At 41.8% G+C, this 15112-nt stretch overlaps 1 protein-coding gene across 1 annotated transcript in view; it reads left to right on the forward strand.

The window, feature by feature from the left end:
* XRCC2 (X-ray repair cross complementing 2) overlaps positions 1-11843 on the forward strand; it is a 12139-nt gene extending 296 nt beyond the window's left edge. Inside the window, exons 2-3 of the mRNA XM_026051941.1 lie at positions 3905-3986; positions 10088-11843. Of these exons, the coding sequence (XP_025907726.1) occupies positions 3905-3986; positions 10088-10803 (798 nt within the window). The 3' untranslated portion in view covers positions 10804-11843. The remainder of the gene's footprint in view (positions 1-3904; positions 3987-10087) is intronic.
* The last annotated feature ends 3269 nt before the right edge of the window (positions 11844-15112 follow it).

Consider the following 15112-nt stretch of genomic DNA (forward strand, 5'->3'; position numbering starts at 1 on the left):
GGGGGCGGCGCTGAGGCGGCCGCGGAGCGACGCGGCCCGGGGGAGGCCCCGCGGCACGGGGAGGCTCCGCAGAGCGGCCCCGGCCACCCGGGACAGCGGGCGGCGCCCTGCGGCGTCCCCTCCGTTCGCGCTGTGCTCGTTCGAGCGTTGAGGGAAAAGGTCTAAGGGATGCAGAGTACTAGTGCTTCAAGTAAATAGTATGAGGCTTAAAACTGCCTGTTCTCCTTTAGAAAAAGGGATTGGAGAGGGTCTTACTTGTTTTTACATTTGCTCTTATGCTGCCTTCGTGGTTTACCTGTTGGCTGCTTTTGTTGTTAAATCACTTTGACATTTGTTGCTGTACCAGAATATGCTGGAACAGTGCCATATAAATCAACGTTTACTTGTTAAAATTCCATCTTTTAAAGCCCTTTTGATACTTCAGTAACAATAATACTGATCCAGGGCATGAATCCAGCGGCAGTGATGGATCCCCAAGCGATGGAAGGACTGATACAGGCTGGCAGGAGAAAGAATAAGTAACATATATTAATACAGCACAGGATGTGAAAGCTCTTGAAACAGGAGGCCTATTTCCCTGGAAGTGTATTTCCCTCTAATGACCACACAGAAGACCTGGTGTTGGTAGGAGTTGTGCACAGACCGCAGTCGTGTACCTCTATTCTTCAGCCTAATTAACGCAACAAATGAGGACTTCTCCCAAATCACCTTGGGTACGTCACAGTGAAACAGATGATGAATTGCTCGCGTATGTCTTCGTGCCCAAGGTTTACAGAAGCGCAGTCTGAGTGGTTAGAGTGGTTGAAAATTAAGTTTTGTCTCATGCTTGAGATATGTTTATATTTGTAAATAGCCCGTAGGTTAGCTCACAGCCTCGCACATAGCTCCAGGATGTAATTTGAATGCCTTTACCATTTTAATGAAGTAATACCTCACTTCTGAGAAGACCTACATGGGTGCCTACACTTTTGCATAGCTCTGTTGAAACCAATATGTATACATGTCATACATTAGTCAATGGGCTGCCTGTATGCATAATTCTTTATTAAAAAGATGGAATTGATAAATTATAAAAGACGTTGAAATATTTTTGGATGTTGTCAGCCTCGTCATTAACAAAGCTTAATCCAGTTTTTGTCCAGCCTAGGCCATATATCTTGCTTGTTGCATGTGACTGTCCACCTAAGTGTACAAGATTTTTGGTGATGTAATTGGACTTTTCAAGAACACATAGTAGGAGTGGAGACCTCCTAAGAGGTAGGTTGCTACAAGCCAGTCTTTTCCGTAGAAAAAGAGAGCATTATGAGCTAAGAGCACCTGCAGTTAAATAACAGAATCAAATCTCTAATATGTGATTTGGAATTGTATTTTTCCCAAGTTCCTCCCATTTGAAGGCTTTTTCTGGTAGTGCCACATTTGTGTCCTGTGAGCTTTCCACACCAAAGCAAGCGGCATCCGATTTCCACCATTGAGACTAGTTGCCATAGATTTTTCCCTTGTCCCTCTTGTAGAGGAATGAAAAAGTTAAAGAGAAATGCCTGCAACAGAGCCAAGATACTAGATGACTTTTGCTTCCTTGAAAAACTCATATTGTCACTAACTTTAATGTCTCTTGAGCTGGAGAATTCCTGCCTCTCATCCTACCTGGATGCAGTTCTGTTCAGTGAGGTTTGGTTTGGTGGCAATGCCAGGAGCTGTTCCTGCCAGGAAACCCTGTTGTTCACAGCGGGACAGTAATGAGGCAAGTGCCTTTGGAGCCTCTGCTTCAGAGCTCAGAAGTAAATACAAGTTTGATAAAAACACAGGTGTGTTATCATCAGCAAATTACCATACGTTTACCTACGCGAGCGCTACCGGGGGTGATCACCTGTAGTTATTTACAGTGAATGTATAAATTGTCACTTAAGGAACCACAGATTCATATTTAAACTAAAAGGATCAATCCAGTGATTCAGAGATCTGGCAGTAAATTGTAAGGGTTGTAACTAAGGAGGCAAAGGCTCTCCGTTTTCCATAAAGCAAGTTCCATAGAGAATGTACTTGCTAATGTGAAATTAGGGGGCAGGAGGGTGCAAGGCTTGGGTTGCTGTCCTGCAACCTTGTCTTGGCGTGGGGTATTTCCAGACGGCCCCGGTGGTGCCTCTGGCCGCGCTGCTGCAGTCGCTGAGCGGTGCTTCCGATTGCTGAGGAACGCAGCGCATCAGGAGCCAGCAGCCTGGGGCGGTTTTCCTGTTCCACCCGATTCCACAGCCTGATGAGCAGTGAGAGATTGCCAGCCCTTCTGGCCATGGGCACAGGGAGAGCCTCTCCTCTGTGGTGGCCTTGCGTTTTCTTCCTGGTGCACCCTTGGCAGAGCCCTTGCTTGGTGCAGGCTGCCAGCAAATGCGCCCCAAAATGCGATATATCACTGTATTTTTATCTGCATACATACATCTGTTTTTTTTTTTTTTTTTGCTTTGTCCAGATCACGGTGTTCTACTTTTCCCCAAAACAAGAGCTCACTGTGTGCTTTATACATTGCCCAAATGTATGAAGCATGGCAGGAGGCTCCACAGGTCCAGAGCAAGGTCAGCTCAAGCGTTTTGATGATCCTTCAGTGCATGCGTCGCAAAACTCTTGTGTATCTGAACAGGCAAAGGCAAACACATTGACGTTTTGTTAATGGAAGGAAATGTTAAAATGTCAATGAAAACGACACATTTGGATTCACGTCATGACCACTTGAAGTAAATTCAGGGTCATTTAATGGAGTTTATTTGGCTGTTAAGGGCAAACGCACAACTGTTCAAACAACTTTTAAGAATGCCGAGCAAACGGTGCCCATCAATGTGGCAGGGAGGAAAGCAAGATAAGGCTGCGCACGCTCAGAGAGCTGTGCTCACTGCTCATTGATGATGGGCTGTAAGGAGAGTGAGAGAAAGATGAACGGGGTTATTTTGTTCGTTTTAAATCTTTAAATGACAACGGGGTGTCTTGGAGATGGGAATATTTGGTAGCAGGTTACACATTATGGCAGGGCTTTGAGCATCCTGATTAGGGTCTGTTCCCATGTGTTTTAATGTATGTGCGGAATAGGATCTCCAGCAGTGCTGTAAGGTGTTAATTCTTGGGTTATGAATTGATGCCAGAACTGCAGATAACACAGACTGAGGGAATGCCTGTCTACGTGTTACGCAAATACCTGTCAGTTTAAAAAACTGTCCAAGAACCTTGGACTAACCTGTTTTAAAATAGATCTACTTTGCGATGGGTTTTTGGATAACGTGGTTTACAAATGCTTACTTGCTTTACATATATGAACTTGCTTTACAAAAATCTTGGAGACCTTCGGTATGTTAACTACTCTTAATGCATGCTATATTTAAACAAATAACTCTGATATAATAGGACTGGAAGGCCATAGACATATATATATACACACACACATATTTTCACTTGTAAATGAGCTGAGACTGACTCAGGAGAGTAATAATGGGTAATACAGCCTACCACCTCTCAACCAGCAGCATGTTGTAGCAATCGTGGCTATTACAGATGATTTTCTTCCCCTTTGTTCTGTAAAATGGCAGAACTGCTGCATATCAGAGGCATTCCCTCCTGCTACTCTATCAGTACCTTTTATTTTTCTTTTTTTAACTTTATTTTCCCTGAAGGTATCAGCTCCTTATTGCACTAGAATCTGTATGATAACTTCTTGTAAGGTAAAACTTGTGTTCATTGTGTTCATATATTCCAGACTATAGGCTTGTGTACATATTTATGAAGGCATTTTAAAATCAAACCAATATTTTGGCAGACCTGTCACTGAAAACCTCCAATTCTCTGGTTCTTCATGTGTCTGATTCCCAAGCTCCATTATTTTTGGCTAACATTATGTCTGTTCTTTTTTTTTTTTCTTTAAAAGCTGCTTGCACGACTTGAGGGCAGAAGTTCTCTGAAAAATCTTGAACCATATCTGTTTGCTGAGGAAGGATTTCCTGTTCATGGTAAAAATGTATCTTTATCTTATTTATGGAAAAATGTCAGTTTAAAACTATGCTTATCTCCATCATATTGCCCTGAGAATATGAATAGAGCTTTTGTTTGCCTTGGATTCAGAATTTTAAGTGTTGATGTAATTCACTTGTGTTTTAGGCAAACTAGATAGAATAATACAGAATCAACATGTGAATGTTAACAAATGGATTTAAAATATCTAATTCACAAGTATCAAAAAAGTGTAGATGGGAAAATACCAAACACTTAGGTAGATTTCTAGTAGCATTTCACAGAAGTTCATCCTGGTTCTCTCATGTAAGCTTTCTATCAGTGGCCTAAACTCAAAAAATCATCATTGTAAAAATTTGCATAAAATTTGAGATTCAGTAAATATCAAAGAGCTCAGTGATATGAAATGATCTGGATCAGCCAGTAAAATGGGCAAGAGGAAACAGTTGGGTTGTTTTTTTCTTTCTTTTTTTTTTTTTAAATCCAAGTCGTCAAGCCTTACCGCTTGGCCCCACAAATGGGGATTATATTTAGGTGATGAAACTGTGGAAACAATTCTGTAATGAACATAAATATCAATCAGCCGAATGACTTCATGGAGGATGTTATGATCAAAATGTCATATTCCTTAACAGAATAAATAAAAATTTCAAGTGAATGTAGAAGAATTGGGCCACCTCTGCTTGCCAGTGGTGCAGTAAGGTAGATCCTCTTATTACTGGAAGTTTTTAAATTAGAATTGAATGCTTTAATGAAAGAAATTACTGAGCTTAAACAGGAAATAACTCAGTAATTTCTTGATTATTCAAGAAGGCAGACTTTTTCATTTGAATTTTGTTTGAAGTTCCATGGATTTCACCATCGAAGAGACTGCTGTACATGTGTACATAGACCTAGAAATATATGGTAAAAAGATGCATGAACGGCAAACTTAAAGTATCAAGTTGTGAGATACCACAGTTGTTGAAAAATATATCTGTACGTATATATGAATAGTTTTTGTGTGAAAAGTATGTGGCTGACGTGATTATCAACATATTTGTCTGCAATTTAAATTTCCACTAATTATAGGAGGATCAGAAGAAACACCAGAAAAAATCGTGATAATTGGGTGTAGAGATGATGCTTAGTCTAAAAATGTAGCCATTATGAGCCATTCATGTGTATTTGCAGCACTTGGGAATACATTAGGGCTTTAGCAATGTACAATTCCTGCCCGCAGACATTATAAATATGATGTAACTAAGTTAAAGGTCAGCAAAATATTGGCAAGATAGTGTGAGCAGGGCAGAGTAGGATGTTTAACTACTCTCAATTCAGAACTGTTTTGTTTCCTCACAAAAATTAGGAAGCAGCAGTGTATGTTTGTTTTTTGGAGCTTTACATGCAAGAAACAAACAGTTGAGACTGAACTGGGCATATCCTCCTAGGACAGACTGTAAGAAGCCTTCCTGGTAGCCAAGGATAGCCCTTGCTGTCACAGTTGCTGGAATTATATAATTCCATTCATAAAGTTACCAACTTCCATCATCTGGCCTTGTTTCTGCGCAGTGACAGAGGTTCCAGAATTGAGGTTCCAGAACTTCCATTCTGAGATGGCTGGAGGACCTTTTAAGTCATTGCTAGTTCCTCACTGTGCCAACGTTATTATTAAGCTTTCAAAGCTCTTGGGTTTTCTTTGGCTTTTAGCAAAGAGTACTAATCATTATCTGAATTGCTCATGCTTTTTGGATGGCACTAATGGAGCTGCAAAAGATATTAGCACTGATTTTTAAGTGTATATGTTTAAGTGGGCTTCACCTTTTCTTCAATTTTTGCATTGTCTTTAATACCACAGGTTAGTTTTTGGCCATAGACACTGCATCTATTTGTGTGAGGCCACATGTTATTTTGACTTTTTTTTTTTCTTGTTATTCAGTCTTAAATCCCTATTGCAGATGGGCCCTTGCATTTGCCATGAACTTGATTTTTACTAGGTTGCTCTGACATGTTGTGTTGTCCATGAAGTCCGTAATAAACAGCTGTTTATTGTAAAATGGTGTAGGATTAAAACAATGCAATAACTTAAATTATTCTTCCTGGCAGTGTTTCAAACAAAGCAACATATATATAAAGGTTCAATAAACTGTACATCATAGTTACATCATAGTGTGTATGTCAGAAGTTTTCTTCTTGTCCATAAAATAGGCACAGCTAATGTAAGTACTGCCGTGACATTCCAGTCAGTGCTTCTAATTAGTATGGAACTGTATGTTTAAGAACACATAAGCATATTAATTATACAGCATTTAAGCTCTTCTGGAACAGAACAAAAATGACACGAGCTTTTAATAATCTTCCACTATTGCCAGTCATGTTTCTCCTTATGCCACTGGTATGAAGGCGTGGGTGTCAGTACTAAGCTCTGATGTTCAGCTGGAGTGCGACACCCCAAATTAGCTTGGAATAAACACTTTGCCCTTCTACCCCACTTCTGAATGGTAGGAATATTAGTGACAACTTCTCCACAATATAGTAAATTACTAGCCTGGTAACTTCAAGGTATGTGATGGTGTGACACCCACAAAGCTCTTGCCAAGTACTCTAATAGCCAGTTTTTAACTGCAGTGTCAGAAAGTAATTCTACTAACATTTGCTAGTGTAATGATTACTGGCATAACTTAGGCTCCACTACTTCAAAAATGACACTGAATTTATTATCAAGACTGAGCACACTGTTTCAGTTTAAAATATATTTATTAATATTGAAGTTTATTCAGCATTATTTAGTTTACCCTATTGTTCTCTTAAGCCTGCCCACAGTGGGTGGGCTCGGTTTTGTGTGCAGTTGAAGTTGCTTTGAGCCAAGTACTGAACTGCCTTAGCCCAGTTGTTCCTTAAAGCGTTCTTGAATTTTGCCAGTGCTGAATTTCATCTGAAATTGTTCTACTTCTCCACCTTGTTCTGATGAGTCTCTGTTACCCAAGTTCGTTTGTCTCCTACATCTTTTGCCAAGCCTGTTGGTATTATTCATGTCAGGCAACACCAATGCATAGTATAAAGTTCCCCTTTAGCTTTCTTCCGTGTTAAAGTGACCATTCCCATTCTGACTCCCAGACTGTTTACGTCCTGTGACAATATCCCTTTACTTACTTTACTCTTTACTCTCTTTACTTTTGCTTCTTTTAAAGTGCTTTAACACTTCCAGATGGAAATATATGAGTAGAGCAATGCTAGTTCTGATGCCTTGGTTTCCTCCATGATCCCTTGCCTGTCAAAGGCTCTTTGACAGCACCATTAGCCACATTTCTTCCTCTGCTGTGTCATGTTTTGTCTGCTCTCATCCAAAAGGACGAATTTCCCCTCTTTATCTTGCTGCAACAGCCTGGGTCCTAATTAAGTTAAACCTTACATTTATAGATGTTGCTATAAATGGCTTCTTGTTTTTCTTGCACCGCTTCTTCTTGCGGGCAGCCTCTTTGGTAATCACTAAGGCACAGAACCCCCTGCTCCCTTGAGGTTTTCTTACTGTCCAAACTGTTCCTCTCCTCGGAGTGTCAGCCTAACGTGGTCACACTGCAACCCGGATGGGTATCTTGATCAACAGTGCTGAGCAAACTCTGAAAACTACTTAGCTGTTTTGCTGCTAAAATTTACAAACCACCACCACAGAAATTCTTTAAGAATGATTTTTGGTTTTTATTCAGTTTATCATTTTTGCTTAATTCATGCTAATTCTGACAATAAAAACTCCTTCTGTGTTCTAGGACTTACAGCTCTTTTATATAAAGTTTTACAGGAGGTAACACAAAACTTTCTGATAAAACATATTTTAAAATGATGAAGTCAAGTGCACACTTCGCAGAACAATTTTTGCTTAATTTAGTTTTTTCTTAGTTTCTTCTTTAGTTTTAGAAATCGGACTAAGATCTGGCTGCTGCTGCTAGTGAATAGGCATAGAGTTGCTAGGCTATTTTTAACAAGTCATATTCTGCTATAAATGTAGCCAATCCTTTTGTTTTGGTCCTGGTCCTTTTGCCCTGGCACTTTTGCCCAATCAAGTCATGGATCTGGATTAAAAAAAAACAGTCAAGGTGGAAAAGTTGTGCCTAGAAGCCAGTGGCTGTCAGGACACACACCGTGTCCTCTGAGAGGACTTACCAAGCTGGGGTCACATCCCAGCTGGGCTCTGTTGGATGGGCAGCCCCATGTGTGTGACAGGAGGGAGCTCTGCTCCTTGGGTATTGCCACCTCTGAGCACAAGGGGAAGGGGAGGGCCTGTGCAATAGAGGTGATAGAGGGGCAATCATCTGTCACCTCAAAAGTGGGGAAAGGCCATTCAGCCCAGACCCACGAAGGTTTTGGAGGCAATGAAGTGTTTTTGTTGTGATGGTGGTTTTTAAATATAAATTTTGAGGTATCAATGTTCAGGAAAAGAAGACTGCAGTTTTGGAGAAGTGATGATCTTCATTGCAGAGAGGCAAGTGGTTGCTGTGCCGCTGAAATGGATGGAGTGGCTACCCTGAGTGCAGATTGCTTCTGAGGCTTGCAGCGTGTGAAGAGAGCATAGTCTTTTTCCCATTGCCCCTCATCCCAAGCTGCTTCTGGACATTATATTCACCTGTGAACAAACAACATCCTCTGGAAGTTGGGTAATGACTTGAAAAACCTTGTTAACTCAGGCAGGCACAAACTTGTTTTAGTAAAGTTACAATTAATGATCTGTTCCTGCATCCCTCCTGTCGAAAGCTGTTAAGCCATTTACACTTACCGAGGCCACAGAAGTCTATCAGCTTCCTACAATTGCAGTTGGGTAAATTTCCTTCAGCTGGAGAGAATCGAAGTGTTCCCCTCACTGCAGGTGCCTTTACCCTTCGGCATAAAATCCAAAATGTCCTAAATAAGTAATCCATTTTCCTAAATTATAGATTTATAAAGAGCAAATAATACCTTTTCTTAAGGTACTGCTCTAAGACAGAAAGCCAAGGAAAAGACTTCATATCATCTTATATTTACATCTGAGAAAATAACCAGTTCCTTAGAAATAGATTATGATTTTATTAATGTTTTAAGTATATGTAATATATATTTTATTGACACATAATGATCAAGCAGTTAAGCTGAGTCCATTTAGGAGAAGAGAACCTCTATTTCAGATGGCAGAATGGTTGATTGGAGTTAAAGTCATGTGTGATTTCCTCCTAGTCAAAAGAAGCAACTTTGTATTGCAATCATCATAGAATATAAGTGCTAAATAAATATACTGACATTCTCTTTACTGGTCACAGACTCCTGCTGGTGTCTTGTGACGTGCACAGCTACTGAACAAGCACATAGCAGCCATGCACATAGCAGCTAAAGGCCAATCTGTGCTTTAAAAATAGATATGTAGCCATGATTTGTACATGCAACATATCTTTTTTCTTTCCCCCTTCTGTCTCCTCCTCCTTTATTTATTCTTTCTGTGTCTGCAGTGTAGATGTGTGGTGTCTTAGCCAGTCCTTTGTGTAGCAGCTTCCTCTTCAGCCCCTCCGGGAATGATAGTCATATAACCCAGTCGCCAAACTTGTATTGCTACTGATGTCTTCGACACTCTCTTTTTTAAGCTAGGTTCACAAGTCGAGTTTCTTCACTTTAGAGGCCGTTCTTGAAAATTGAAATTTCTCTTGGTAGATGCTAACCAGGATTTAAACATTTTTATGGCATTTTCCAGTTAGCATTTTCCAGTTAGCATCAACGCTTCAATAAAACAAGTGCGATTGTGACTGGTTATCATCAAAACAGCTGAGCTTGTGTTTCGTGATCCCTGCTTGGACAGGACTGTATTAGAAAGGACAAGGAGGAAGGAGAATTCCACTTCTGTTCTATTTGCAAAAGCACCACAAATTTTAAGGACTCCCAAAACTAAATGTGGGCAAGTTGTCCTCTGTTAGTGATTATAATGAAAATGCAGTAATCCAGTTTAACTGGAACTAGAGCTGGACATTGTGGGATCTCAAAATCGTTTTCAAGCGTAGCTTTCAGAAGCAACGAGCACTTGCACCTCCCAGGGAACACTGATAATCCTCTCTCTGCTATAGGTGCTCCCACCTCACTGTTTGCTCCTTTGTTTTTGCAACAGGAGATGTCATTGAATTCCACGGTGCAGAAGGAACGGGAAAGACAGAAATGCTTTATCACCTCGTAGCCCGCTGCATCCTTCCGAGGTCCGGAGGAGGGCTGGAAGTGGGAGTCATGTTCATCGATACAGACTATCATTTCGATATGCTCCGTCTGGTCACCGTTCTTGAGCACAGACTGGCGCAGAGCACGGAAGAAACGATCAAACGGTGCCTGGGGAGGCTTTTCCTTGTTAACTGCAGTAGCAGCACCCAGTTACTCCTCACTCTTTACTCTTTAGAAAACATGTTTTGCACTCACCCCTCTCTCTGCCTCCTGGTTTTGGACAGCATCTCAGCTTTTTACTGGATAGACAGAAGCAACGGAGGGGAGAGTTTGAACTTGCAGGAGATGAATCTGAAGAAATGTGCCGAAATTCTTGAAAAGCTCCTACGAGAGTATCACCTAGCCCTGTTTGCAACAACCCAAACCATCATGCAGAAATCCACAAACTCTGCAGAAAGCTCTTTTTCTCCCAGACCTCAGCATGAAACAGATGCAGACTATAGGCCTTACCTTTGTAAATCATGGCAGCAAATGGTAACGCACAGGATATTCTTTTCTAAGCAATCTGATTCTGGCAACAGCAAGGCCTTCTCAATCATTTCTTGTGATATCAAAAGAAAGCACGTAGTAAAGCGATCATTTACTATTGCAGAATGTGGAGTTCAGTTTTAGCTTCTTTGTTTTTAAAACAATGGCAATCTCAGTGCTTTACGCAGCATTAGTGCCTTTTGAACTGGTTAGTTGTCTCTGGTTGATGAAGACATTTTGTGACCATTTACTTAAAGTTTAGTGAAGGGCAGAAAGCTTAAAATGATTGAATTACCATAGAAGTTCAGTCTAAACTAGTGAGGAATGTTGAAATGATTTGTTTGTGGTTAGTGTATAAAGAGATTAAATCGAGAAAATTAAAAACAAAGTCATTTTAAACTCCTAATATCCTTGAGTAACATAACCTACGTGGTATGCAGCCAAATGTACCGGCTTGATTTCTAGGCCGTAATGCTTTTCACTCCTCCTCTTCCAAGCTACAGAAATAGGAACCTAGTGGTCCGTGTGGGAGACTGCAAAAAGACAAGTGTTGACTCTTCATAAATATTGGGCTTGGTTTGTTCTGTGTAGCCTGGGGTGTGTGAAATGCATGTGCAGCTTTGCCTGGAGGAGTCATTTTCACAGTGCAGCCACAGCAGTCCTGAGCAGACCGGACTTCTCCAGGTCTGGCTGCTCCCGTGCCCGTGTGCCCGGAGAAGCGGGGATTGCAGGTGGTCTCACCCCTACGAACATCTGGCTTTGAAGAAGCTAAAGCCACCACAGAAGTGGAGCCCTGGCTTCCATAACTGAAGGCAAACAAAAGGCCCAACCCTGTGTACCCGTGAGTTTGTTCTGCGTGCAGTAAACAGCCTAGCCTTACCCTTTGAAAATGAAGAAGGTTGGGTTTTTCTAAGACATAGACACAAACATAAATTTCTTCCCTGCCCTCCCTCATTATTCCCTCCTACTTCTTTCCCTTCTCCCGCGCTTCCTAGGAATCCAGGAATGTCATGCGCCTGGTCTTTCCCGATACCTGTTTGCCACATGGAGAACATTTGTGTGCAGGATTTGGCATGCAACATGTTGCAACTCTGGCAAAGGAGATGCAGAACTTATGGGAAATGCCCTACAGTTCTGGCAAGGGAGAGCATATTATTTATTAACCTAGAGTGCCCTTTGAAAGCTTCAAAGTGCTTTACAAGAAAGAAAATTGCACACAGTACATTATATAATACAAAAACGTACATTAACTTACAAATTTAAATTACTTGAACAAGGGGAAAATGTTTCTCACAGCAATATTCGTTCAGTCATGTTGCACAACATGCTTTATAGCTTAGATTGAACAGATTATTAATAAGAATGCATATTTAAGAAGAAGTATCTAGCACGGTATCTTTTTGAGGAAGATGCCTCAGAAAACTCTGTTGTGAGAATCTTACCACTTAATTTCCAGACTTTTGAAGCCAGCCTGAATGTCTGTCTCGGTTCCCGTATGTGCAGTTAGGTGTGTGTACCCAGACTTGGGTATGTGGGAGTGTGTAGCCGTACTGCTGTGTATAGAATTAGAAATCTAGGTGATTTGGCTGAGTGTTCAAAGCTGCTGCCTCTAACAGCAGCCAGTCCCAAGGGCTTTGGGAAGAGTGTGAGAGGGAAATCAGTTTTTATTGGCATGTCCTCCAGCTTCCACGGCGCTGGATTTAGGGAACGCTTGACCAGATGTGGCCTTCAGACCACAGTGTTTAGTGGCCACTCTTCAAACCTACCCTCTCTGAATCTGTTTAATCCACTTTAACCTGTTTATCGTCCATAAATCCACAGTGCCTTTTCACAGTGATCTTACTTTGATTATTCTTTCTGTGGAAGAGCTTTCTTTTCTCACTTTATACCTGCTGACTGATCGTTTCTTCCAGTTCTTTTTGTGTGAGATGTCATGGGCAAACTTCCACTTGTTGACATCTCTGCAGTGCTGCTTTTGCACACTTGTCATTTCACTCAAGCTTTCTTTCCCTTATTTATTTCAGAAATCTTACACCTTTTCTCATGTATTTGGATACTTCTGTCTTGAACCTTCAGCCTAGGCTGGACCAGAGTTAGGTGGTTTAACTTAAACCCCCACTTAAACTGGGAATTATTGTACAACCACAATTCCCTTTTTGTACAAAATAAGATAATGTAAATATAGCTATAAATATTTAAAGGTTCAAATTACAGAAAAACGTGACAATTTCTTCTTAAAAAATGAAGTCTTTATCATTTTTATCAGAGACTAGAACTCTAGTGAAGAAAGTGCTTTTTACAATCATGTTTGCTAAAAGATATTTCTGGGAGAAAAACAGTGGAAATTATGCTGAAAAAATAAAGCTTTTATATTCTCGCAAAGTGTTTTATATTTTTTTGCATTGCACTGTAAAATAAAAGCCTAAACCAAAATGAAACCAAAGTTCTGATTGATCAAAAAAGTTAAGGATTTTGCATGCATAGAAACTCAGTATATTCCTTAGTTATTTTGCTTGTTTGGCTGGTGCTTTGTGTGCAACATGGAATTAAAGCAGCAAAACTGAAATATGGAGGAGCTAGTTCACCCTTTTTCCCCACATTTTTGTTAGAGAGTGCTTTTTAGCAAAAGCTACATGAGGGAATTTGTGGGATTTATTTTTAAATAAACCAGTCTGCCTCTAGATAGCTGGAAAGAAAAGAATGGCTTTTATATCCAGATAAATTACAAATAACAGTTTCCTTGCTCTACGTTTCTACTACATGCAATTCAGGTTTTCTTTTTCTAATGTAACTGATGCCAACATTTAATTCTCCATGGTCTGGAAGCGGCAGAAGATACAGGAAACGTCTCCTGTGGAAACGTATCCACGGTTGTGTTTTACTCAAGACTGATGGGCAGAGGCTGAAGGCAGGGCCGTTGTGGTGACTGCTGGGCACGAGGCTTGGGTTGTGTCACCGAGTGGAACAACATGACATTTTAGCTCTTTTTTAGCTCTTTTCTATGGCTGTTCTAATGGCCTTTATGCCAGACTTAATACCCACCACAGGAGAGCACCATGCCACGTGCCTGGAGCTCGTGGAGGAAGGTCCAGGAACCCTCACTTGTTTAAAGGCCTCCATCAGTTCCAGTGTTTGCAAGAAGTGTAGAGGAGCTTAGGAGCTGTGTGCTTTGGAAAGAGGGAGAGCCACGGGAAGAGAATTGGGAGCCTCTGGCAGTGGAAAAATCTTGGGAACTGAGAAGGGAGCATCAGCCCAATGGGCCTGCGGGGTCCCTGGGTGGGAAACTCCAGTGCCCCACGGCAGACTCTGAAATTAAAGGTCTGCCCAGCCCTGTGCCTACGAGGAGAGAGCGCGACGGCACCGAGCTAGGAATAAAGTGAATCAGGACAAAAGGCTTCTCAGCATCGTCTTGAACGGTTAACTAACATGTCTGGCATGTTCACGCTTTAAAATATAAAGGCGTTGACCATAGTTGACCTGCAGGTTCTTCCCACCAAGGGATGAAACAGATGACGGACTCAATTCTGTAGCTGTTATGTGGCTAATTTATAAAGATGGCATAAAATCCTGCTCCTCTGGACTTGGGAGGAATTAAATGCAAAAACAGGCCACTTTTCCTTCTTGTTTTTCTCCTTGCAGTTCCAAGTATCTTCCTGCCAGTCAACTCTTAACACCACCAGCTCTCAGCTGTTGTCATCAGGGCAGAGCTTTGATGGCAGTGGGGAGTTTCCTGCTTTGCTGCATATTTATGTGTACAGACCCTCCAACATCAGTCTTACTACTACTGAGATACCTGAATCTGAACCCTCAGTGATTTTGGAGGTTTCGTTCCATTTGCCCTCTGGAATAATTTCACATGGGGATGGATGGTTTCGAAGAAGTGCCCGTCCTTGGGGAAGTGGGCAGCCCTCCCTGTACTTGCTCACGCTGCTGTGCATCCTACCCCAGGCAACAGCTCTGTGTACCCGTGTGGGCCTCGGTGCCCACGGACAGCAGTGACCAGGTGGCCTCTCCTTGCTGGGTGCTGGTGAAGAGGCATCCTGTGCATCTCTGCACGCTCCTGCTCCCAAGGAGTTGTCACACCCACTGCAGTTTTTAATCCAGCTCTTCTGTCAGACTTGTTTCGCCTGCATCTAAGCTGGGCTTATATCAAGGACCTCCTAGCCTTCTGGGGAAAGATCAAAGAGGAGAAATGGTGGTGTCCGAGTATACAGGAGGGACGCGTTTTTTAGGCTGTTGCTACAAAAACAAGGCCAAGGAGGGCCGCAGGAGTCCAGGTGGCAGCAGGTGAAGCTCAAGGCTGTGGAGGTGCTGGCTGAAGGCCAAGGGAAAGGCTTCTGCATCCCCCCTAGCAGCTCCCCACAGCATCAAGAGGCGACCAGGATCTTGGTGTGAAATAACCACGTGTTCTCACACAGCAGCAGTTCATCTGAGAGACAGGAATGCGTTCAAG

Source organism: Nothoprocta perdicaria, unplaced genomic scaffold (assembly GCF_003342845.1).
Source record: "Nothoprocta perdicaria isolate Ctin4 unplaced genomic scaffold, notPer1 scaffold_80, whole genome shotgun sequence".
NCBI lineage: Eukaryota > Metazoa > Chordata > Aves > Tinamiformes > Tinamidae > Nothoprocta > Nothoprocta perdicaria.